This window comes from Cibotium barometz, chromosome 14 (assembly GCF_041138505.1).
Source record: "Cibotium barometz isolate CiBa-2024 chromosome 14, ASM4113850v1, whole genome shotgun sequence".
Classification (NCBI taxonomy): Eukaryota; Viridiplantae; Streptophyta; class Polypodiopsida; order Cyatheales; family Cibotiaceae; genus Cibotium; species Cibotium barometz.
Genome location: NC_141059.1, coordinates 46,397,806 through 46,422,071, shown reverse-complemented (window position 1 = coordinate 46,422,071; position 24,266 = coordinate 46,397,806). Strand labels below are relative to the sequence as shown.

The following is a 24,266-nucleotide window of genomic DNA, read 5'->3' as shown; positions in this document are numbered from 1 at the left end:
AGCAACAAACTTCTGAAACACTGAGAATGTATCACTCTTCAAACGAAGAGGATAAACCCACACCTTGCGTGTGGCATCATCTATAAAAGACACAAAGTATTTTACCCCTCCCAAAGAAAGCTGAGGCATCTCACATACATCTTTATGCACAAGCTCTAACTGAGCATCTTTCTGTCCAAGAGCTTTTTTGTGGGGGCACTGTAGTTGCCTACCATATATACAATGCTCACAAAACTGAAAACTTGAAAACTTTAGAGAAGGCAAGTAACCCAAACGAGACAATTGCTCCATTCCTTTGACACTCATGTGTCCCAACCGGCTATGCCACATAGAAATTTCCGGCAGGTCGGTTGCATTTACATTAGCATGGTGACAAACACCTGCATGCATAAAGTAAAGAGTGTCCACCTTAGAGCCTCTGGCAACAACGAGTGAGCCCTTAGTAATTTTCCACTTTCCACTACCAAATGTGGTAACATAATCAGCATCATCAAGCTGTCCAGTAGAAAGCAGATTCTTCTTGATCTTAGGCACATGCCTGACATCATGGAGCATAAGCTGTGAGCCATCTGAAAACACAAGCCTCACATCACCTCTGCCAAGAATCTTGCATGCATGGTTATCACCCAAATAAACCACTCCTTCATTGCCAGCAGTATACCTGACAAACAAGTCTCTGCAACCTGTGACATGAAAGGAGGCACCTGAATCAATGATCCATGAGTGCATACCATGACCACCTGTAAGAAGTGAATGGGCATCAAGTGAAGACGTGAATAGGACCTCATCCTCCCTGTCACGTGCATGTGACACATTGATTTCTTCAATCTTGACTCCACTTTTGCCCTTTGGCTTTACATCTTTGGCTTCATCTTTCTCTTTGTCTTTGCCTTTTCCCTTTTCCTTTTGATCATTTTTCCATTTGTAGCATTGCTTTTTAATGTGTCCCTTCTTGCCACAATAATGGCATTCCAAATCCTTTTTGGAGCGAGATTTGCTCCTTCCCCTTTCTTGGCTTTTTCCCCTTTGCTGGGATCTCCCACGTGCATTCATTGCATTGGACTTTCCAACAGAGTTGTTTTTCCTGTTCATCTGTTCTTGAAGAAGAGCACCCTCAACATCTGCATATGACAGCATAGCATGCGAATTGCTAGTGGCTGTCCTGAATGTGTCCCAACTCTCTGGCAAAGTGCATAAGAGAAAAGTGGCTTTGAACTCATCGTCCATTGCCAACTTTTGATTAATGACCTGGCTAACAATGCCACTAAACTCATTTAAATGGGCTGTCATAGACGCCCCTTCCTTCATCTGAAGACCTATGAGTTTCTTCAACCAATACACTTTGCTTGAGGCACTTTGGTGGGCATACAAGTCCTGCAATCTCTGCCACATTCCCCAAGCTGTCTTCTCTTCACGAATGCTGAAAAGTAAAGAGTCTGACACAGACAACATGATAGTAGATCTTGCCAGCTCATCCATATCTTCCCACTCTTCAGCAGTAAGAGAAGCGGGCATTACACCTCTTTCTTTGATAGGCTTGTGCTGCTTTTTCTGGAGCAACACATTGTAGCACTGGGTTTGCCAAATATCATAATTATGCGAGCCTTCAAGCTTCTTGATATGAAGCAATGAAGAGCTCTGGTTGCCATAGCAAAATGCAACCTGTCAATGCCTGACTCCCTGCAAAATGTGCAAACACTGCACCAAAAGCACACAAAGTGCTCACAGTTCTTCTCCCAAGCTTTATCTCCCACTGCGGAAGCAAGAATGCAACTTTTCTCCCACTTTATGTGATGAAATCACCAAAATCTGGTTGCTGCAGATTTTGGACAGCACCTTAAATGTGCTCTGTTGCCCTTCCAAAGTATTGTACAGCAGTACCAAGTGCTCACCAATGATGTACCAAACCTGTACCGGCAAGTACAGCAGCTGAAATTGAACCTTTCCCCACTCAAATCAATGTGCAGCCATGGCAAAACTTGTACAAAGCTGTACCAAATCTGTACCTGCAGGTACAGTAGCAATAAATGCTCTCCTGGCTGTCCAAATGAGTGAAAATCAGACTTTTACAGTCCTGTACACTGCATACAACAGTCCCGAACAAAAATTGGGCAAAAGCCCCTTGACTGCAAGCTGATTTTTGAGGATTCAAGGCATAAATGTCTTGCCTGCTGCTTTGCCAAGCTCAACAAGCATACGAACTTGAAAAGCCCCTTGATTTAAGATCAATTTCTGATCATACATGGTACATTGACGCACATGAAGGCATCCAGAGTGTTCACGATGCTTCCCCCTGGCCACATATGCATCAAATACATGAAAGCCCCTTGATTTACAGGCACATTGAGTGCTTGTAAGGCATCAACACATTATCCACAACATCAAATGCGATTGCCTGCATGCAAATCAACCAAATCGGCACAAAAGCCCCTTGATTTGCACTGCAATTTGCCGCAATTTTGCCCAAATGTGCGATTTCTCACATCATACAGCATGTATGAGTGCTTAATTGCACAATTACATCAAAAGCCCCAAATTTCGACATCCAATTTGCTGCAAATTGATCTTGATTGTGACCAATTTCCTGCAAATTGATCCTGATTGTGACCAATGTCACCCAATTTTGCCAATTTTGCTCAAAAATTGAGCAATTCGGCGCCTGTATCTGCTCAATTAATGATTGCACCTGCTCACATTGCAAATCCCAAAAAAAAATTGAGGCAAATACCTTGATTTCTGATTTTCTGTTGCAAGAAAGGGGGGTGATGAATTTGGTGCTGCTGTATAGATGATGCTGCTTCACGGCCAGGGCAAGTGTATCGACGAACATGACCTTCTTGTTGCCCTTTGAAGCGGATACAAGTTGCGAGATCTGGCGCAGGTAGATGCCTCTGTCGGTGGCATAGTTGGAAGAGGCGAACTGCGCAGGTGAGGCAAAGCCCGTGGCGGTGATGCGAACAGTACCAGGTTGCTGCCTGTACTCCCAGCAGCGCACGCTGGTGTCTTTGCAGGCTCGCATAAATTCGCCGTGCTGCTAGGTGGCCTTCGCACTACGGGTTCGCTGCTGACGTCGCATGTTGTATTGACGCCTAGTGCAGGTAGCCAGCTGACGATTAAAGCCTTCGACGCCTACCAGTTGTGCTGTGGTAGCCTTCGCTTCACGCCCAGCAGCCAGCGCCGTTTCCGCCTGGCTGTTGGCTACCTGCGCTGCAGCCAGGGCTTCGCTGGCGCAATGGTAGCACGTTTGACTCCAGATCAGAAGGTTGCGTGTTTGATTCACGTCGGGTTCACTGTTGGCCTCCTCGCTATGCTGCCTTCGCGTGTTTCGCCTAGCGCCAGCCTACACCCAGCGCTACAGCTCACGAATTGCTGCCCAGCTTATTGGATTCAGCGCTTCAGTCTCCTACCTGCTGCTCTCAATGAACACAGTGGCCTCTGCGTTTGGTCTTCGCTACAAGCTTGCCTTCACGATTGCTGGCTCGACTGTGTGCTCCAGTTGATGGCTCTGATACCAGTTGTGTGGGAGAAAGAAGAATTAGGGTTTAGAGATTCATGTGGGAGACATACACAGAGAGAACAAGGGAGAGAGAGAGAGAGAGAGAGTTGTGGGGATAAGTCAACTCATGAGGCATGAGTGTGTGACTCCCCTATCACACATGTATATTGCACTAGTACACATAGTGCACTTAGTACATTAAAAGTACTAAGTGTACTATGTACTATAACTTATGGGCTTGTACACACTATAAGGGTGGGCATAACGCCTTTACCCCAACAGTCATTACATCTGGAATTGAGCAGATACCAAGAGTTGGCAAAGTGCCTATGACAGAATGTCTACAAGTTGGGATATTTTTAGAGATAAAGTTTATGGAAGGACCCATCTCTTAGATTGGGACATGTGGCAAGAAAGTGAACCAAAGTGAGACAAGTGGCCTGACACTTGTTAGAAAGTGGATCAAAGTGAGACAAGTGGCCTCACACTTGTCACTTCAGCTATTGTGTGGCTCTCCACTTGTCATTGTAGCCTTCTCTTGCCATTTTAGCTCATGGGAGGACCAAATCTATAAATTGGAGCCCTCTCTCTTCATTAATAGAGGCTCTCTTGTTGCACACTAGCCTCTACCACCGTTACAGGCTGCCCTAATGATGGCTACTCTCTTTCTCTCTCTCTTGAAGGCTGCCCATGAAGAATATCGGCTGTTGGGGACTGTTTTGGAGGCTTCCATCGCGAAGAAATATTGAAGGCAAGGGTATTTAATAATTTATTATGATTTCTAGCCATTGTACTTGTCGTACCAGCCTTTGTACCTATTGTATCAGCATTTGTACTTACTGTACCAGAGCCACTGTACTTGCTGAACCAGCCACCATTGTACCGGCTGTACCAGCCATTGTACATGTTGTACCGGCTGAATGGAGAGTTGTACTTGCTGCACCAGCTCTATTGCATGAAGACCTGTGGTTTTGGGGAAGAATCAGTACCCACACGGAGGTATATGGATTATGTTGTTGGCTCGGCATTTCTACGGCCTATGTTCCGGCTCAGTTGCCTCGTGTTGGGCTGTGTTATGGCATTTGTATATGGATAATCCGGCATCTCCCGTGGGGAGAGTAAGGCCCTCAAAGCTTGTACATGATATTATTCTCCTTGGGTAATAAAATACTCCAAGGGGGGGGGGGGGAGAGGGGTGTGTCGGGCCCATTCCGGCCTCTATACAGTGTCACACGTGCAAGCTCCATTTTCAGCATTTGTGGATGTTTTGTCCAATTTTATGTTTTATGCAAAGTGATGATGGATATGTGTTAAGGTTGTGGCCATGTTTAAATGTTTTAATATGCATTGATGGTATCAACAAGTGTGTCAAAGACCCTAGTCCCCGGGCACCCGCCGCGAGTTACATTGGTATCAGAGCATAGGCTTTCTTGGAAGCGGAGGCTTCTTTCTATCAATAAGGAAGGAAAAGATCTCAAGTGGAGACCACACTTACCATCATTGCTATTAAGCATGGCCAGCCACTTCAGAGCCTATGAAGCAAGAGCATGAGCAGTAGACAGCTTGTTGATCTAAGGATTTATGAATTCACAAAATTTATCTTGGAAGTATGGAGTTGGCTTTATGTGCACACGTTTAGCACTCTTTCCATATGGATATTGTGGATTATATTATCAAGCTTACAAGCAAGCTATATGGAGATATATCTCGGGATATCTTAAGGATATGGTGAGGAGATATTTCTTTTGGCTTCTTGACCAACCTGGCAAAGAAAAGCTAAGTATATTTTGAGTTTGCAAAGTTGGTGCTTTGGCTATTTATTATGAAGTATTTTTGATGTTCACTAACCCTTGTATAGCCATGCAAGGAGAAAGGTGGTGTTGTTTGCCTTGAGATGGTTTCAGGGAAACATTGTTTATGGCTCCCTTTATTGGGATGGACTATATCTATGGAGATTTCTTTCTTGGACGAGATTTATATATATTGGGCTTCACAAGCAATTTCTATGGACGAATCTGTCCGAGTTTATAGAGAAGAAATCTTTGGATATCTCATGGATATGATGCTTTTATGGATAAAAGTCCACCTCTACTCCAAGGGATTTGGATCTATCCTCAGGTTTATGGATTATTCTTTTTGGCATCCCTTTATTTGGGATGCATTGGACGTATGAAACTCATGGTTCACATACCCTGTGTAGTGTTCTCTTGTCTTACGTGCTCTCTTAAAGATTGTTTCTACCATGTGTGGGTGGAACAATAGAGAGCAGATGGAAGGGAACATGGGCACTTCAGAGGGTAGTGTCGAGCACAACATGCCGTGTGTAGTGTTCTCTTGTCCTACGTGCTCTCTTGAAGATTGTTTCTACCATATCTGGGTGGAACAATAGAGAGCAGATGGAAGGGAACATGGGCACTTGAGAGGGTAGTGTGAGTTGGTGGCCGAAATGCCTACAAACTATTGGTGGCCGAAATGCCTATAAACTATGTGCAGCAGAAATGCTTATGGAACACCAAGCTATTTATGCCTGCGAGTGATTGTTTTATCTTGTTACTTGAGCCTCTCATCCAAGGTGTGTGGTCAGAGTATCAACATGGTGTGCAAGTGGTAAAGTGGACATGATACTTGGTTGGCAAGGGACTTATGTGTACGCCAAGGGTCATGTGGATTGGCACATGTTTGTGTGCTTTAAGCTTGGATTATGATATCTGGACTTATGAGACTGATTTGTCTCGCCCATTTATTTTGGGACATGATATTGCTATTATGGAGACTTATTTAGTCTCACCCATTTCTTTGGGACATGGATTCTTCAGTTATATTGGATTTTTGAGACTGTCTCGTCTCGCCCACTTGATGGGACATGATTATATCTTGAATATATGGCTTCAAGCTTAAAGTTGCGGATAACTTTTAAGAAGCTGGGGAGAATGTCACCAGCCTGGACATTTCCCAGTATGAAAGGGGTCTTGTGGACTCCAGGATGTCTAAATATTTGGAAAGTACAAGCTTTGGGAATGGGGGATTATCCTAGAATACAAAGGACCACACTCTTAAAATTTAGGAGAGTTGGTATTTTTGGCCCGACTCCGATGGAAATTCTGTTCACGTCATTACATCTGGAATTGAGCAGATACCAAGAGTTAGCAAAGTGCCTATGACAAAATGTCTACCAATTGGGATATTTTTAGAGATAAAGTTTATGGAAGGACCCATCTCTTAGATTGGGACATATGGCAAGAAAGTGGACCAAAGTGAGACAAGTGGCCTGACACTTGTTAGAAAGTGGATCAAAGTGAGACAAGTGGCCTCACACTTGTCACTTCAGCTATTGTGTGGCTCTCCACTTGTCATTGTAGCCTTCTCTTGCCATTTTAGCTCATGGGAGGACCAAATCTATAAATTGGAGCCCTCTCTCTTCATTAATAGAGGCTCTCTTGCTGCACACTAGCCTCTACCACCGTTACAGGTTGCCCTAATGATGGCTACTCTCTTTCTCTCTCTCTTGAAGGCTGCCCATGAAGAATACCGGCTGTTGGGGATTGTTTTGGAGGCTTCCATCGCGAAGAAATACTGAAGGCAAGGGTATTTAATCATTTATTATGATTTCTGGCCATTGTACTTCTTGCACCAGCCTTTGTACTTGTTGTACCAGCATTTGTACTTGTTGTACTTGCTATACCAAAGCCAATGTACCTACTGTACTAGCCAATGTACCGGTTGTACCAGCATTTGTACTTCTTGTACTTGTTGTACCAGCCACCGTACTAGCTGTACCAGCCACCGTATTGGTTGTACCAGCCACTGTACCGGCTGTACCAGCCATTGTACTTGCTGTATCAGCTGAATGGAGAGTTGTACCTACTGTACCAGCTCTATTGCATGAAGACCCGTGGTTTTTGGGGAAGAATTCAGTACCCACACGGGGGTATATGGATTATGTTGTTGGCTTGGCATTTCTACAACCTATGTTCCAGCTTAGTTGCCTCGCGTTGGGTTGTGTTATGGCATTTGTATATGGATATTCCGGCATCTCCCGTGGGGAGAGTAAGGCCCTCAAAGCTTGTACATGATATTATTCTCCTTGGGTAATAAAATACTCCAAGGGGGGGGTCGGCCCATTCCGGCCTCTATGTGGTGTCACACGTGCAAGCTCCATTTTCAGCATTTGTGGATGTTTTGTCTAGTTTTATGTTTTATGCAAAGTGATGATGGATATGTGTTAAGGTTGTGGTCATGTTTAAATGTTTTAATATGCATTGATGGTATCAACAAGTGTGTCAAAGGTCCTAGTCTCCCGGGCACCCGCCGCGAATTTCATAGACTTGTTATTAGGGATTGAGTGGTTTAAGACTCTTCAAGTCCAGATAGATTGGTATAGTCATACTTTTTCTTTTCATTATAGGAACACCCAGTATAGTATTTTAGGTGATTGTATACATTCCTCTCTGGGACCTCTTGTAAATACAGTTGATTTTGGAAATATAATGGATTCTTCTTTGTATGCGGCTTTCCATTGTGTATTGATTCCACTTTCTTCATTTCTCATACCTTCCATGGATGTCAATGAATTAAGTGTATTTGAAAGCAAAGAATTACAGAAGATACTTGATTCATTTCAAGATGTATTTTCTAAGGAACTGCCATCGGGTTTACCACCTGAAAGGGCAGTAGATCATCGTATTGACCTGATCCCTGGTGCTCATCCTATTAGTATTCCACCTTACAGGATGAGCCAAGCTGAGGAAGATGAGTTGGCTAAACAACTCGAAGATTATTTAAGGATGGGCGAGATCCGTCCAAGTAAATCACCTTGGGGTGCACCTGTGTTGCTTAGGAGAAAGAAGGACAACACCTGGAGAATGTGTATAGATTACAAGAGATTGAACAAGCTAACAATTAAGAACCGTTATCCTCTCCCTAGATCGAATGACCTGATTGACCGGTTAGCAGGAGCAAAATATTTCACGAAGATAGATTTACGTACTGGCTATTACCAGATACGTATTCATGAAAGGCATGTCGAAAGAATCGCCTTTTGGACTAGGTATGGCTATTACGAGTTTCTCGTATTACCTTGTGGGTTAATCAATGCTCCAGTCACTTTCCAGCAAATGATGAACGATCTTTTTCGTGAACATTTGGGAAAATTTGTGATTGGGTTCTTGGATGATATTTTGATATATAGTCGTACTCTTGAGGATCATGTTAGACCATTGATTGACCAAGACTCGATGACTGAGCAGCCTACCATTCAGGTTGCAGGAGGCCAGTGGATGATTCGGAATGGTTTACTATTTCGTAATGCCAAAATTTGTGTACCACATATTCCGGACATTAGGTCCAAGATTCTTAAGGAGTGTCATGAGGCCCCTTCTGCTGGACACCCTGGAGTACACAGGACACTATCGTTAGTCAAACACACTTTTTATTGGCCAAAGATGAAAGGGTATGTAGAAGATTATGTTCTCAAGTGTCAAGTTTGTCAAGTAAATAAAGCTGAACGCTTTATACAGGCTGGGTTGTTGCATCCTTTGCAAATCCCAGGTGATAAATGGGAAAGTATTTCCATGGATTTTATTACCGGATTGCCAACAACACATCAAGGCCACGATTCTATTTGGGTTGTTTTGCAAGAGCACAATGATTGTTTTGCTGATGAGTTACCAAATGAGTTGGCACCCGTACGATCGGAAGATCATCGCATTGATCTTGTGCCGGGTAGCTCACCGCCTAATAGGCCAGCCTATCGTGTAAGTGTATCCCTAAAAGAGGAGATCATGAAGCAGGTGAATGAGCTTCTTAAGAAGGGTTTGGTTCAGTCAAGCTCTTCCCCATATTGTTCACCCGTCCTCTTGGTTCAAAAGAAGTATGGATCCTTTCGTATGTGTGGATTATAGAGCTTTGAATAAGCTTACTATCAAGAATTGGTTTCCGATTCCACGCATAGATGACATCCTTGACAAGTTGGATGGATCGGCATGCTTTAGCCGAATTGATCTTAAGAGTGGGTATCATCAAGTGCGTGTAGTGCCCAAGGATGTACACAAAACTGCTTTCAAGACAACATTTTGGCTTTATGAGTATCTTGTTATGCCTTTTGGTCTTACAAATGCGCCGGCTACATTCAATAGAATGATGGATCGCATATTCCGTGGGTACAGGAAATTTACAGGTGTCTTCTTTGATGACATCCTAGTCTTCTCAAGGACCGAAGAAGAGCATAGAGCTTATTTGGCCATTGTTTTTGAAGAACTCCGTAAGCATAAACTCTTCATAAGTGCAAAGAAGAGTGAGTTCTTCTTGTCAGAGATACATTATCTTGGGCATATTGTGTCCAAAGATGGAGTGCGGATGGATCCTGCAAAGATTGATGCAATTCGGAATTGGCCCGAATTGAGTTCGGTGCATGAGATCTGTAGTTTTCTTGGATTATGCTCTTACTACCACAGGTTCATTCGGCACTTTGCATGGATTGCTTCTCCTTTGCATGATTTGACAAAGAAGAAGGCCGTGTTCAAATGGACTAATGTAGAGAGGGATGCATTCCTCAAATTGAAAGATGCAACTACTCATGGTCCAGTGTTGATCATTCCGGATTTGCAAAAGCCTTTTTGTGTGGAATGTGATGAATCTGGAAATTGCAAAGGAGTTTTCTTGGCTGTAATTCATGCACTTACTATATGGAAACATTACCTTCTTGGGGCTGATTTCACTGTGAAGACAGATCACCAGAGTTTGAGGTATTTTCTTACCCAAACTAAGTTGTCAGAGAAGCATATGAGGATGGCCAATTTCCTCTCTATGTTTCATTTTCAGATCTTGCACACCCCGGGAAAGAAGAATGTAGTGGCCGATGCATTGTCACGAAGCAGCTATCTTGGTTGCCTCTCATGGGGACTTGTCTACCATGCGTGATTTGTATCATACGGATGCTGATTTTGCCACTATTTGGGCTGATTTGATGGCTGGTCATGCACATGCCTCATATGTGATTAAAGAGGGTTATCTCATGAAAGATAATTGCCGATGTGTGGTGTCTGACATGAGGCAAAAGGTTTTGGATGAGTGCCATGCTCCTCCATATGCTGGTCATAGAGGCATAATGCCTACTACGCACATGATTGAGCGTTATTTCTTTTAGCCAGGTATGCGGAAGGACATAGAGGCACATGTACGTGCATGTATCACCTGTCAAAAGGTGAAATTTGATAGGCAAAAGGCACCAGGTTTGCTTCAGCCATTGCCTATTCGGAATTCCCACGCAGCCATGGGAAAGTATTACAATGGATTTCATTATGGACTTGCCACGGACCCAACAGGGTAATGATGCAATTTTGGCAATTGTGGACAGGTTTAGTAAGCAAGCTCATTTCTTGCCGGTCAAAAAGACCATCAAAGCTGAGCATATGGTTAAAATATATCTTGCACAAGTGTTTAAACATCATGGAATGCCGAAGTCCATTGTGGAGGATAGAGATCCCAAGACTAGTAGTCTCTTTTGGTGGGCCTTATTTGATAATATTGGCACCAAATTGGACTTCTCATCAGCTTATCACCCTCAAACGGATGGGCAAAGTGAGGCTGCAAATTCAGCCGTGTTGGATCTCTTGAAATGTTATGTCGCGGATCAGAAGTCTTCTTGGGAGAAGTACTTACCGCTTGTGGAATTTGCATACAACACGGTGCATGCATCTACAAGAAAGGCCCCGTTTAAGATTGGTAAGGTGGTTTTGCCACCCATCCTGTTTATGGTAAGGTGGTTTTGCCACCCATCCTTCGCACAAAGGATGAGATATTTGCAGTTGATGAGTATGTAAGAGACTTGGATATTGCTTTTGCTCAGGTGCGGACAGCCATTGCAAGGTCACAAGACAAGCATAAAAAGGTTGCCGACAAGCATAGAAGGCAATTGGATGTTAAAGAGAATGATTGGGTATTGCTGAAATTTGAGAAAGCAAGACTTGCAAAGAGGCCTGGCAAAGAGGGTGCGTATTCTAAGCTTGCAACTAGGTACTATGGGCCTTTTCGAGTGATCGAGAAGATCAATGAAGTGGCTTTCAGATTGGCATTACCCAGTCATTGGCACATACACAATGCTTTTCATGTGAGTCTCCTTCGCAAGTATGTAGGGCCGTAGCCCAGTGAGACGGTCATTGATTTCCACCAGAAGTGGATGAGCTTGAGGAGATCTTGTAGCCAGAGCAGATTGTGTATCACAAGGAACGCAAGCTTGCTGCAGGCAAAGTTGTCAGGCGTTACCTTGTAAAGTTTAAGAACTATCTTCCCATTGATGCTAAATGGGTAGATGAAGAGTTCTTTAGAGATTGCTCGCATGTGCTTCAGACATATTTGGATGCTTTTCAGTTGCGGACAACTGTTTAGAAGCCGGGGGGGATGTCACCATTTGGCCACCCAATTGGTCCACCTGTGCTTTCTTATCATGTATGTACATTGGACTGGTGTCCATGGCAGTTGTATATGTCGGGGATTGATGCCACTCATGTGTTACCGTGGACTTGGCTTTCCGTTGGACTTGTGCCTCCGTGTACATGCTTGGAAATGCTTGGTGGATTGGTGTTCCATTGGGTCTGGTACCTCGTGTACTTGCCTGGAGCACATCTATTTTGGTATAGTCCATACCAGTGCTGCATTGCATAGCATCTTTATGTGCTTGCTTGCAATTGAAACTGCATGCTGTTTTCATGCTTGCTTGACCAATGTGTAGTTCCGGGTAAAGGGACGCTGCCCGCGAACCATGCGTGTGAAACTGTCTGCTGACATGGTTATGTGGCATGTGACAGGTGGTAAGTATTGGTCATAAACTTGGCCTTAGGAGTTGGCACTAATTTATAAGTGAGTGTGGACACACTTTATTAAGTTTTGGGCGACCAAAACTCACTTATAAATTATGACCAGCCCGGTGTTCACACACACTGATGTCCCGAGATGGACATAACCCAATGTCTATCCCCAGACCTTATCCCCTTTGTACAAAGGGAGTAACCAGCCATGTGTCCACTCTAGCTTGCTCTACAAAGCACCTGCCTGCCACCTACACTGGACAACTCACCACCTCACTCCTCCTCTCTCTAGAAATTGGCGCCTCCTTCATGAGGGCTGTTGGGCTGCATTTTCTGCACACACTCCTTCCCAACTCCATTTCCAAGCTTGCTTAAAAATCAATGAATCAATCATATCCATAACCATTTTATCTTGTGCAATCATTATCTCTTACTTGTACTTCATTTTAAAAATCAATCAATCAGTCATATCCATAACCATTTTATATTGTGCAATCATTATCTCTTACTTTCAGATGTCCCTCGAAAGCCTTGAAGACCATCACACCGTTTGAGGCTTGGCATGAGCGGAAGCCCAAAGTTGATTACTGTCATGTGTTTATGTCAAACTACCAAATAGTTGGAGTATGCATCAATTGGACAAAAAGATGGCATTTTTGAATGGGGATCTTTTGGAAGAGGTGTATGTACAACAACCTTTAGGCTTTGTGGTTGTAGGACATGAAACCAAGGTGTGTCTTTTAAAGAAGGCACACTATGGTCTCAAACAAGCTCCTTGAGCTTGGTATGAGAAGATTCATGCACATTTGGCCAGCTAGGTATTCCAGAATAGTCCCACTTAGAGTACTCTTTATGTGCAGAGAGAGATGGTTTAGACATTGTGATAGGCATCCTATATGTGGATGATGTGATCTTGATAGTGAACAGGGAGCTGAAAATTTCAGCTTTCAAAGCTGAATTGTAGAAGGCATTTGAGATGTCAAATCTTGGTTGTTTACATTTCTATTTAGGCATACAGTTTATGGAGTAGGAAGGTGGCATTGTTATGTCTCAATCAAATTAATGTTTGAGGGTTTTTGAAAAGGTTTTGCATGCAGGATTGCAAACCTATTGCCACACCGGTTTAGACAGGTATAAAGCTCAGTATCTCTGATGCAGGTGAGCCTTTTGATGCTACCATGTATAGCTAGGCTGTGGGATGCCTTATATATATTTGTGTTCGACATGGCTAGATAATGATGTTTCCTTGTTGAGCAAATTTATGCATAGCCCAGGGACTAAACATTGGTAGTCTTTCAAGCGCATTTTCGGATACCTCTAGAGTGCATAGACTTATAGAATGTTCTATGCAAGGGGGGGTGATTTTCAGCTGTGTGCTTACATTGATTCAGATTGTGCTGGCAACTATGATACATGACAATCGACCAATGGTTTTTACTTTTTGTTGGGGAATTCTTACATCTCATGGCTTAGCAAAAGCAACCTATAGTGGTGACATCTTCATGTGAAGTTGATTACAGTGCAGTCTTCACAGCCATGATTGAGTGCATATGGTTGAGGAGATTACTTGATGATCTGTAAGCATGCCATCAGCAGGACTTACAGACACTGAGAGTGCTATGGCACCTGATAAAGCCCTTTTTATTGAACTCTCCGATTTATCTCTTACAGAGATAGATACAGATTGGGCTTTCTAGCCCATTTCTATCTCTTTGTGTGTTTGAGTTGGGTTCTCTGCTTGGGATGTCCCCCAAAATCTGAAAAATAATCTCCAGTGTGTTTTATGTTTTCCCCCCTAAATGTTTGTATCACCTTGTGCTATAAAAGGCTTCATGGTGGATGTAATATCTGTTTTGTGAATTGGATCTTAGGCAGGCAAGCATCTCTTATTGGTAGCTGCTTGTCGCTAGACCTATCAATTGATTGCCTCTTGACAGTTTCTTTTTGTTTTTAACAGATTGATTTGGATACTATTGAAGTTAGCAATTTGAACCGACAATTTCTCTTTCGGAAACGGCATGTCGGGGAATCCAAAGCTAAAGTGAGAGCATTTGCCATACAAAATGTGATGTGACCTTGCTTTGCATGTTTGTTTTAAAAGCAAATATTACTGTTTGTATGTGCCTGTTACAGCGTGTGCTTCTCAAAATAATACTTGTTTAATTTTGTTTGATATACTTTCATTCACCCACATGCATGCATGCACGTGTGTGCAGGCATGCACACATGTACACATGCAATACTCCCATGTTCATACACCCTGCACATGCGCACATCCTTCACATACGTTCCTCATCAAAAAGTTTTGTACTAGGTTGCCCGTGAGGCGGTGTTGAAGTTCAAGCCTAACATAAATATTGAGGCTCACCATGCAAATGTCAAGAATCCAGAGTTTGACGTTGAGTTTTTCAAGCAATTCAACGTTGTGCTGAATGGCCTGGACAATGTTGATGCTCGGCGCCATGTGAATCGCCTTTGCTTAGCTGCTGGAGTTCCACTTGTAGAAAGTGGAAGCACAGGCTACCTTGGGCAGGTATTTATTACAAGTTGTGTGACAATATTTAATAAAATGTGCATTTAAGCTTCATTTAGGTAGAGAGAATCGAGATAGACATAACTTTCTCATGCACAGTCCTAGGTGTTTTTGTAGTGTTCTTAAGGACATCATCGTTAGCTAGCTTCCCTCATTGTAGTGTACTACAAGAGACGCTGCAACAGCTATAACTTTTGTTCGTGAGTTTACGCAAAGCACCGTACGGATTGCTGGGTTAGATATGAAACGGGATGCAACTATGTGTAAGTCAAGGGTAACTGCAGAAAGCCCTTTGTCTAGTAGATTAATATAGTAAGCAAACAGACCTCATCCCCAGCAAGCCCTAGGATGTGAATGCTCAAGGGATTACCAAATTGTTTATTTGGGATTGGCAAATAGTATGCTAAGCAGACACACATCATCCCCTGCAAAGTAGAGTGGATGAAAAAGACTGGCGGGTACAAGTCTAGGGTTATATGCACATCATCCCCTGCAAAATAGAGTGGGTTAAAAAGTCCGGCGTGTGCAAGTTTAGGGTTGTATGCACATCATCCCCTGCAAAGTAGAGTAGCTGAAAAAGACAAGGTGCAAGTTTAGGGCTATATTCCCAAGGTTATGTGCAAATTGATAACATCTTATGGCGAAAGCCATTCAGACAGACAAGAAACACATGAGAGATACAAGAACTAGGCTTGCCTTACTGAGAACTGGAACAAATAAAGTGTGGATTGTGCCAGATCTTCATCTTGCGGAAGTCCAAAATCTGCCATCTTGAACTCCTGCTGCAGGTTCTGCTTTGTGGTATGGATCTTCTCCTCGTGATTACTTGTGATGATAAGATTATCTACGTAAATTTTATTCCCCTCTGAAAGGAGATAAAGATTAGCATTTGAAGGAATATTGGAGAAGAATAAATCAATATGATGATCCCAGGAACGTGGGTTTTGGTTCAGCCCGTACAAAGCCTTCTTGAGTCGGTAAACTTGCACTTGGTTACCTAGTGGCTGCTCCACGCAGACTTCTCCTTTTCATCTCCGAGATTTGACATGCATTTGGAAAATGGGCTATCCACCTTGAGCTGCCAATGCTATCACTATCCTGATGGTGCTCATGCATACTATAGTGTGAAGGTCTCATGAAAGTCAATCCCTGCTCTCTGAGCATATCCCTTGGCAACAAAGTCTCTCAACAAGGTGGGGCCTTGTATGTGTCATTTGAGTGAAACTTTGTCTTAAACGCTCACTTGACTCCATGTACATTCCTCTTGGCTGGCTTTTCAATCAGCTTTCATGTGTGATTTCTCTCTATAGCATCAAGCTCATTGTGCATAGGTGCTAACCATTCCTATTTCCTAAGGGATTCCTTAACTGTTTTGAGCTTTGAGACCTATATAATGTGCGACGTAAAGGTGCAACTCACTCTAATGAGTCCGCCATCCTATATTTCTCTCTTTGATGTGCTTGGATCGTCTTAATTCATCTTCACTCCCCTCAAGAATATCCAACACTCCTGGGTCCTTTAATATTTGGGACAACCACTTGAGTATGGGTCTCTCAGGCTTTTTGGGCTTCTATCTTTCTATCTGGACATTGGTCTTTTCCTCCTCTAGAAGCTCGACGATTGGAGCCTTCCCTTTCTCCTACTAAATATCGGGCTGTGTCAAAGCTGGTATATCTACTGTCTGAAGTAGAAACAAATCTCTCCTAGAAAAGTACAGGAGGTCTGACTGTAATCTTCTTGGAGCCAAAATCCAAAGCATATCTTCATAATTGCATACAAAGGAATACACGCTCTTTGTTTGTCCTCATATCATGTGAACACATGCATCATAACCAAAACTTCAAAATGGGAAATAGACGGCTTAATATCTGTGAAGGCCTTCTTTTAAAATTTTTCCATCCACAGCTTCTCCTTTGGAGTTTTGCCATCCTCCTCTAGAAGCTCGATGATTTGAAGCCTTTCCCGTTACCTACTAAGTATCGGGCCATGTCAAAGCTTGTGTATCTACTTAGTTGGAAGTAGAAACAGGTATCTTTTGGAAGACTACATTATGGCTAGCTGTAATCTTCTTGGTTTCTGGATCAAAGAGCTTCTATCCCTTTGTATGCAACCTGTATCCAACAAAGATGTACTTCTTGAATTTTGGCTCTTTCTTTGTCGTAATTTTATCTGGTATGTGAACACGTGCATCAGAACCAAAAACATCAAAATGGGAAACTGAGGCCTTTATATCTATAAAGGCCTTCTTTGGAGTTTTTGTCATCCACAACTTACTTTGTAAAGGCCTGTTTTGGAGTTTTTCCATCCTCCTCTAGAAGCTCGATTATTCTCCTTCTCTTACTAAATAAGAAAGGAACAAGAGCTGAAATGCCGGAGCTGATCCCAATACAAAGAGTGTCAAGTTCTCACATCACCCTAAAATATCCCGCATAGGGTGCTGCATCATGGTACCCAATGTAGTAAAGTTGAGCCGGCGAGAGAAAGTCCTGTGGTGGTGGGAAATGATGGCTTTGATCCTCCTGTGGTGACGTGAGCATGGCCGGGGGCGTCGGGCTTTGCATGGCTCTCTCAAGTGTCACTCCTCTCGGCCTGGCTCTTGCATCAACCTGAAGGTCGAGTGTAGTCGGTGGATCTGCTCTCGGAGCTCTAGTCTGGAAGAAGTCAGTAAGGGCTCTCTGTGCTGGTCCTCAGGTGGGTGCAGCTGGTTTAGGCTGCAATAAGGATTCCTTGTGTCTATGGAGCTCTAGAAGGAAGAGCCTCAAGCATCTCTAGTCTGGGAAATCCTTATCTTGGAAAGTGGTCCAAATCACTCTTTGAAGACGTAGTGGAACCTCCCCGGGCATCGACATATATAGTGGGCCTCTTGTCTCAGCCTTTGTATGACAAAGCTGGAGAGAGAGAGAGAGAGAGAGAGAGAGTTGGATATATTAAATGTCTACTAAAGATCCAATGGGCGTATGAGACCATAGTGATACAATAATGTCCATGGCATATCTCATGATGGAACGGAAAAAAAAAGAAACAAAACAAACTATCTCATTGGTGTGATACAAAAATGTCCATGGAAATCTCATCATGGAATACTAGGAACATGAAACATGAGAGGAGCATCAACCCCCAATAGATGGGGGCGCCGGGCATGTTGGAATGCGGAGGCCCGGTCCGAGGTAATTTCTCTTGGGTGAGGTGGGTCTGGAATAGCCCGAGGTGGGTCCTCAGGATCCATTGTATGGGTGTCCTCCTCTTGGGTCCGGATGAAGCTAGTGGTTGGTTGGTTGGCGAGGAAGGAGTCGGGGTGGCTGGGGCTGAAGCTCTCTCAAGAAAGTGTCCTTGTGTTTGCGGAGCTCGAGTAGGAAGAGCGCCAACGTTGGTCTAGGAAGTCGATGATTTTGGGGGGAGGGGAAAATCCGTCAAACCTCCCATGGATCTCTTAGTATATTGTGCAGCGACATATGTAATGGTCGTTTGTCTCAACCTCTGTGTGGCATGATCGGCAAATCCTCTTCTCCTTGGGTCTCCGAATGATCTCCCCGGCTCTGAAGACGTGCTTAGCTTTTCTTGTCTCCATTGTGAGGGAGTGGGATGTGTTGTTCATAGTACATAGCTATGGAGGCTCAAAGGTGAGCAAGGCCATGGCTAGTGAATAGTAGACAGAGATAGAGAGAGAAGACAATGCTAGAGAGAGTGGTTAACACGACTCAATGATATGACTCGTGCTTAATTAAAACAATGAAGTACATGTACCTTTTATGTTGCTTCTGTGATATCACTGCTTATGTCAAACTCACACAAATACCTAGATATTATTGTGACCGCTCTTAAGAGGTGGTTCACCCACAAATACACACAAAAACATTCAAGTGAGAGTTTACTCCGTTTTAGAGGATGTTCACACACATGCATTACCACATATTTATCCAGGCTTAGAAGCCTTTCACACACAGGTAAGACTGTGATTCCCAACAATCCCCCCCTCGAGGGATTATCAAGGATAAGTCTTAGGCTCGTGGACTAGTTTCTCATGCCAGTTATGGGGTCCCAAGGGTAGATTACACACGGGATCAGGTCACTCACATTCACAACACAAACTCACATCTGGACAGTAAACAACACATAATTGAGTAGAACACAACACATTTTTTAACACATAATTGAATAGAACACAACACATTTTTTGGACTTTAATAAGCCCAGACATACACACAAAAATTTCTCACACACATGACAACACACATTTTTTCTCTATGGCACCGCTGTTATCATTACCGCCCTTTGATACCAACTTGGCCTACTCATTTGGTGGCTCAGAGGTTGAAACATAACATAGAACATATTTTTCATCTTATGCTCCGGAAAAATTAGGGTTTCCCAAAAATTAGGCCTTTTTGAATATGATGCTATAAGAGGTTGTAGCAACTCTCCAATGCTTGATATATGTCCTCAATTTTGAAAAATGATAAAGGATTCGGGATTAATGCTTTGATTAAAATAGATTTTCTGAAAATGACACAAGTCCCAAATCTGTACTTTCTTGAGTGTTGTTTATAGAAGTACTTTGTTGACCCCTTTGATGTGTTTGTTGGTTGAGGCATATCTGTGCAGATGGGCTGTTGTAGAGACAGTCGTGGAGCTTTTCACAAAGTAGAGGTTCTCGTTGGAGGTGGCAGCTATTCAATGGATGGCAGCAGCGCTCAGCAGCAACAAAGTGAGTTGGGTACAACAGCAGTTGACAACCAGCGTGGGGCGGCTGTATGCAGCAAAGGGCAGCGACATGCACGTTGCCTTTTGTAAGATATAAGCCTAATGTATAAGGCTTATACCTTATAAGGTTTTTTAAAACCTTTCACACTATTCGACGGTGGCTTGATGCTTTGTTGATAGGATATGTGGGCACCGTGTGGTGAAGGCAACTATGACATCAGCTACGCTAACAGTGGTGGCAGCCTGGAGTGATGGTGATGGACTGCGCACGGGAGGGTTAACGGAGTAGTTCCATGCTCAGAATACTTGTTGAAATGAGAAAGCACATAGTTGTGGACAAAGGAGTTGATGTGTAAGTAGCAGAAACCCTATAACGCTCTGATACCAAATCTTGTGCTCAGTACACAGCTATGGAGGCTCAAAGGTGAGCAAGGCCATGGCTATTGAACAGTAGATAGAGATGGAAGAGAGATAAAGAAAGAAGACAATGCTAGAGAGAGAGAGTGATTAACACGACTCGATGATGTGACTCTTGCTTAATTAAACCAATGAAGTACATGTATTTTTATAAGTACAAAGGACTGTGACATCATTGCTTATGTCAAACTCACACAAATATCTAGATACTTTTGTGACTCCTCTAAGAGGTGGTTCACATGATCTCTGTCTTTGGTGGGAGCTCCGAAGGTGTGATCCATGCGCAGTGGGTGTAGAGGCTGAGAAGATCTAATTGGATAATCCAGTTAGTGTCCTTATGAGAGGGCCAGAGAAAAGGGGAGTCCAAAGTGTATTGAAAGGGTGGGGGGTGGGCCGTGCAGAGCCCCTATCCTGAGAACCAAGTGGAAACTCCGGCATACCATACTCTAGGGTGGCCCTTGAGTGCTAGATGTCTCGAGAACTCCAGCGCAACCTCGGGTACCTTTGGGGATCCATGTGACTGATGCGATGGAGGTATGTGAGTGTTTGGAAGAGTGCATCCACCACCATCGGGGCTGCAACAAACTTTGCTTGGATAATCTGGTGTTGGACTAATGGTTTGTTGCGGATCATATGGGAGAGAATTATGACCTGGGGCCTCTCAACTTGCTGCCAATCCTCATCGGATAAATCTGGCCCCAAAAGGCTGCTCCATACATCACGGTTGGTGTGACGAGGGTGTCAAAAAGCCAACCCTTCATCTTGGGCTCTTGGAAATGCGCCTGGAAGCACTACAATGCAAGTAAGCTCAAGGCTGCATATCCCCGTGTCACTTTGGCTTGTGTTGTGGAAAGCATGGTAAAGCATGGGTCACTGAGAGTGACATGGAGGTAGACATAGGATGAGACAATCTCCACAGGATCCCCTCTGTATGTGAAGCTCAATCTGGATGTGAAGGGGCAGGAGGTATTGAAGACCATTACGTTGGTTTTACCAAGTATTGGGTCCCAAATACCCTCTGGCCCACCACGAATGGTGTATTTGCTTTATTAGAATGATGCAAATCAGAAAATAAAGACTGAATCTTGACCTGCAATGTTCACCTTGGTTGGAGCACTCCCCTTGGCTGTCCTGGCCCTTGGAATGCGGCAACCCTTCGTGAATACTGAGATGCTAGACCTGATTTATGGCTGGGCTTTATATACCCCCCCAGGATGCTGGTCGGCCACCGCAACAGGGGTTGGCATGCTGAATAAGCTCACAACTAGCCAAAACTAGCATTTAATGCTGCTTGAAGTCATCGTTTCATGACTGGCCACCCAAGCACACATGGTGGGCTGCTGGGCAGCCCCTTTGCTGGCTGTGTGGGCTGCCGCACACTTGGCCGACTGGCTGGCCAGGGCCCTGGGCCCTGTTGGCTGCCTGCCCAGCCCACGCTAGGAATAGTGGGCACAACATGGGCCTTCCTGGCCTCGTGGGGTGGCTCTAAGCTGCCCCATGCCCACAGCAAGAGCCTTAAGCTCTGCTTTGGGGTAGCCCTATGGGCTGGCCCCTTCTCTACATGCAAACCTACATGCATCTACATATGTGTGGCATCCAGTTGCAAACCAGATACACGGATCATCTGACATCATTGCAGAGGGAGACTCTAGTACAAACTAGCACTGCTTCATGTGCAGGACAATGCACACTTGACCTCGGATGCATAGAGTGGAACCCTGGCTGACTTGTCCTAGATTGGGCTGACATGGAACTAGTTTCCACTCTAGGTCCTACACCACCTTGTTTAGATATGTCTATGTGGCATCCAAGTGCGGGATGCACGTGACATGTAATGTGAGATGGGCGGTGGTGGTGGGGGGACGGGTGGTGTGCAAGTAAGAGTGAAAGAGAGGTAGGCATGGTCAGCTTCAAAGGGGGGTGGTGGGATGAAGTCGGGGAGAAGGTGTGCCAAAGCCAGAGAGCCCATCAAGTAATCCATGGTGCTGGTACCTCCTGAGTAAGGGAAGGAAGTTAGGGTGTCGGAGGAGGGCCATCGGGACATCCCATTATAGATAACAAGACCATGTACAGCTCCCAGCTCTAAGAAATGTCTCCCATACACTGTGTCCTCCGCACGGTCTTGTGATGATATTTGTAACTTTGTGTCAATGATGTCTAACTCTTGTAGTCTGATAGGGTCATCCAGATCAAGTAGTGGGACCTACTGATTCCCCGTTCTCGCGTTGAAGCCCCCGAATAGGAGGATTTCCCCTAGTTGTGAGAACTCCAGAATATCCCCATATACAATAGTGAGTACAGTGACTGGCTATGCTGTGCGGCGTAAGAGGACTGGCTCTATACAAAATAACACACAGCAATGTGGATGACTCTGTCTCCCCAGTAAGTTGTGCGCCGTGCTGCACCCAAAGATACTGTGCATCCTCCTCCTTTCGGACGATGGTGAGAATCTATCGGAGGTGGGGTCTAAAAAGGGCAGCTACCCCTCTTGAGCCACGTACTCCTGATGTGCGGGTCTTGCCTCAGAAAGCTGGCTCCTACTTCATACCCGGCTATGTATGGTAAACCCCTCTTAGGGGTTTGATGAGTCTCTGTATAGAAAATGACATCCTTGCTTGTGAGAATCTCACTCAAACCTCTTGGATTCGACCATAGGGTGCAATTGCAGTTCCATATTGCTAACCTTAGGTGTTTGGTCTTATAGACCCTACGTCCCTATTTGGGACTCAACGATAATCACCCTGCCATCTCTGTAGACAGCCCACTTGCCCACTCTACGGGCTGCATGAATTGTCACCATTACGTCACGTCGGTGTGTCACTTGTGTTGATAGTTGGGGTGAGGTCATCTCCCATGTACACCTGTGTGCCCTTGAGGGAAGCTCCTCTGTCTAAGAAGGCCCGTTTGTTGGTGGCAGCAGGGAGTCTGAAGATGAAGGGAACTCTTGTGTCATATCCTTTCTTGCCCTCCATGTATGTGCAAAGGGGTGGGGCAATCCTGTCCATGCTTGTCATTTGGCAAAGTGTCATGTCATTTGCCTTGGGGGAAGGCCCCTACCTGTAGCCCCCACACTTGTAGCACCCGCACGTGCACATGGAGGGCCCTATCCTTTTTGGGTTTCTCCTCGTCAAGTGTCTCATGTATGATGCTCTGTGGAGGTTTGTGTATGTGTGTGTGTGTGTGTGTGTGAGAGAGAGAGAGAGAGAGAGAGAGAGAGAGAGAGAGAGAAAGCTGTATTAACGTCTACTAGAGGCCGAACTCGACCTATGAGACAAATCAATGTACAACTGTCAATGTCTTTGGATGTCCAGAAAAAAAAGGACAAAATGAACATGAAATAAACTATGAAAGTACTGAGCTAGTGGGGAGGTGTGATGGACGGAGCACTACTGCTAGAGGCTCAATATGCAACTGTCCATCACACCTCCCTATTCTTTTTGCGTTTCTCCTCGTTAAGTGTCTTATGTATGATGCTCTGTGGAGGTTTGTGCGAGAGAGAGAAAGAAAGAAAGAAAGAAAGAAAGATTTATTAACGTCTTCCCAAAGACCGAACTCGGCCTATGAGACAAATTGGTGTACCTGTATGGAGTATCCTCTGTCATCCCAACAAAATGAAAAAGTACTGAACTAAAAAGTTGAATCTGGGTGTGCAATAAGTACAATGAGTGGGGGAGGGGATAGAGCTCTACTACTAGGAGAATGCAAAGCTATATGCATGGAGTATACAATCATGATATGCAACCTAGCTAGCTCCATCTTGTACCATACTGGGGGTATAAAATGGTATACATCAATGAAGGGGGCCTGGGTGTGCTCTGAAGCGAGCCAGTCGCTCCGCACCCTCTCTGTGAAATTGAGCTCTGATCTCTGTCATCTCTCTCTGGTATAGGCGTGGTGTCCGAAAGCCAGGTGTCCTCTGTCTCTTGCGGGCTTCGAGTGTCTCCGCTCTCTGGAGAGTAATTCCCTGCTGTGTAGGGGTTGGGAGTGGGATGGATCTCTGAAAAAATGTAGTAATCTATGTGTGTCGTCCCCCCTCTGGAGTTGTCTGAGCCTGTAATGATGTCTCTCTGTGACGCTGTATGTCTAGAATGAATCTCCCCAGTATGCGCTAGTCTGCTGCCTCAAAGATCTGGCGTAGGGAATGTGGCTCTCTGAATCTCTCTCTCTCATGGCTGTATATGCTCTGCATCTGCATACATAATGCTCCTCACTCTCCACCTTCTCTTTGCACAATCTGCATACCCTCTCCTCTGAGTCTCAATCTCCAATCGATGTGATGAAACTCTAAGCTGACCAATAGCCACTCGAGAGCCGT

At 44.3% G+C, this 24,266-nt stretch overlaps 1 protein-coding gene across 1 annotated transcript in view; it reads left to right on the top strand.

Annotated features, from left to right (window-relative positions):
- Positions 1-24,266, top strand: part of LOC147632091 (SUMO-activating enzyme subunit 2-like) — a 45,235-nt gene that overhangs the window by 9,474 nt on the left and 11,495 nt on the right. Inside the window, exons 3-4 of the mRNA XM_086808669.1 lie at positions 14,258-14,341; positions 14,615-14,833. Of these exons, the coding sequence (XP_086664795.1) occupies positions 14,258-14,341; positions 14,615-14,833 (303 nt within the window). The remainder of the gene's footprint in view (positions 1-14,257; positions 14,342-14,614; positions 14,834-24,266) is intronic.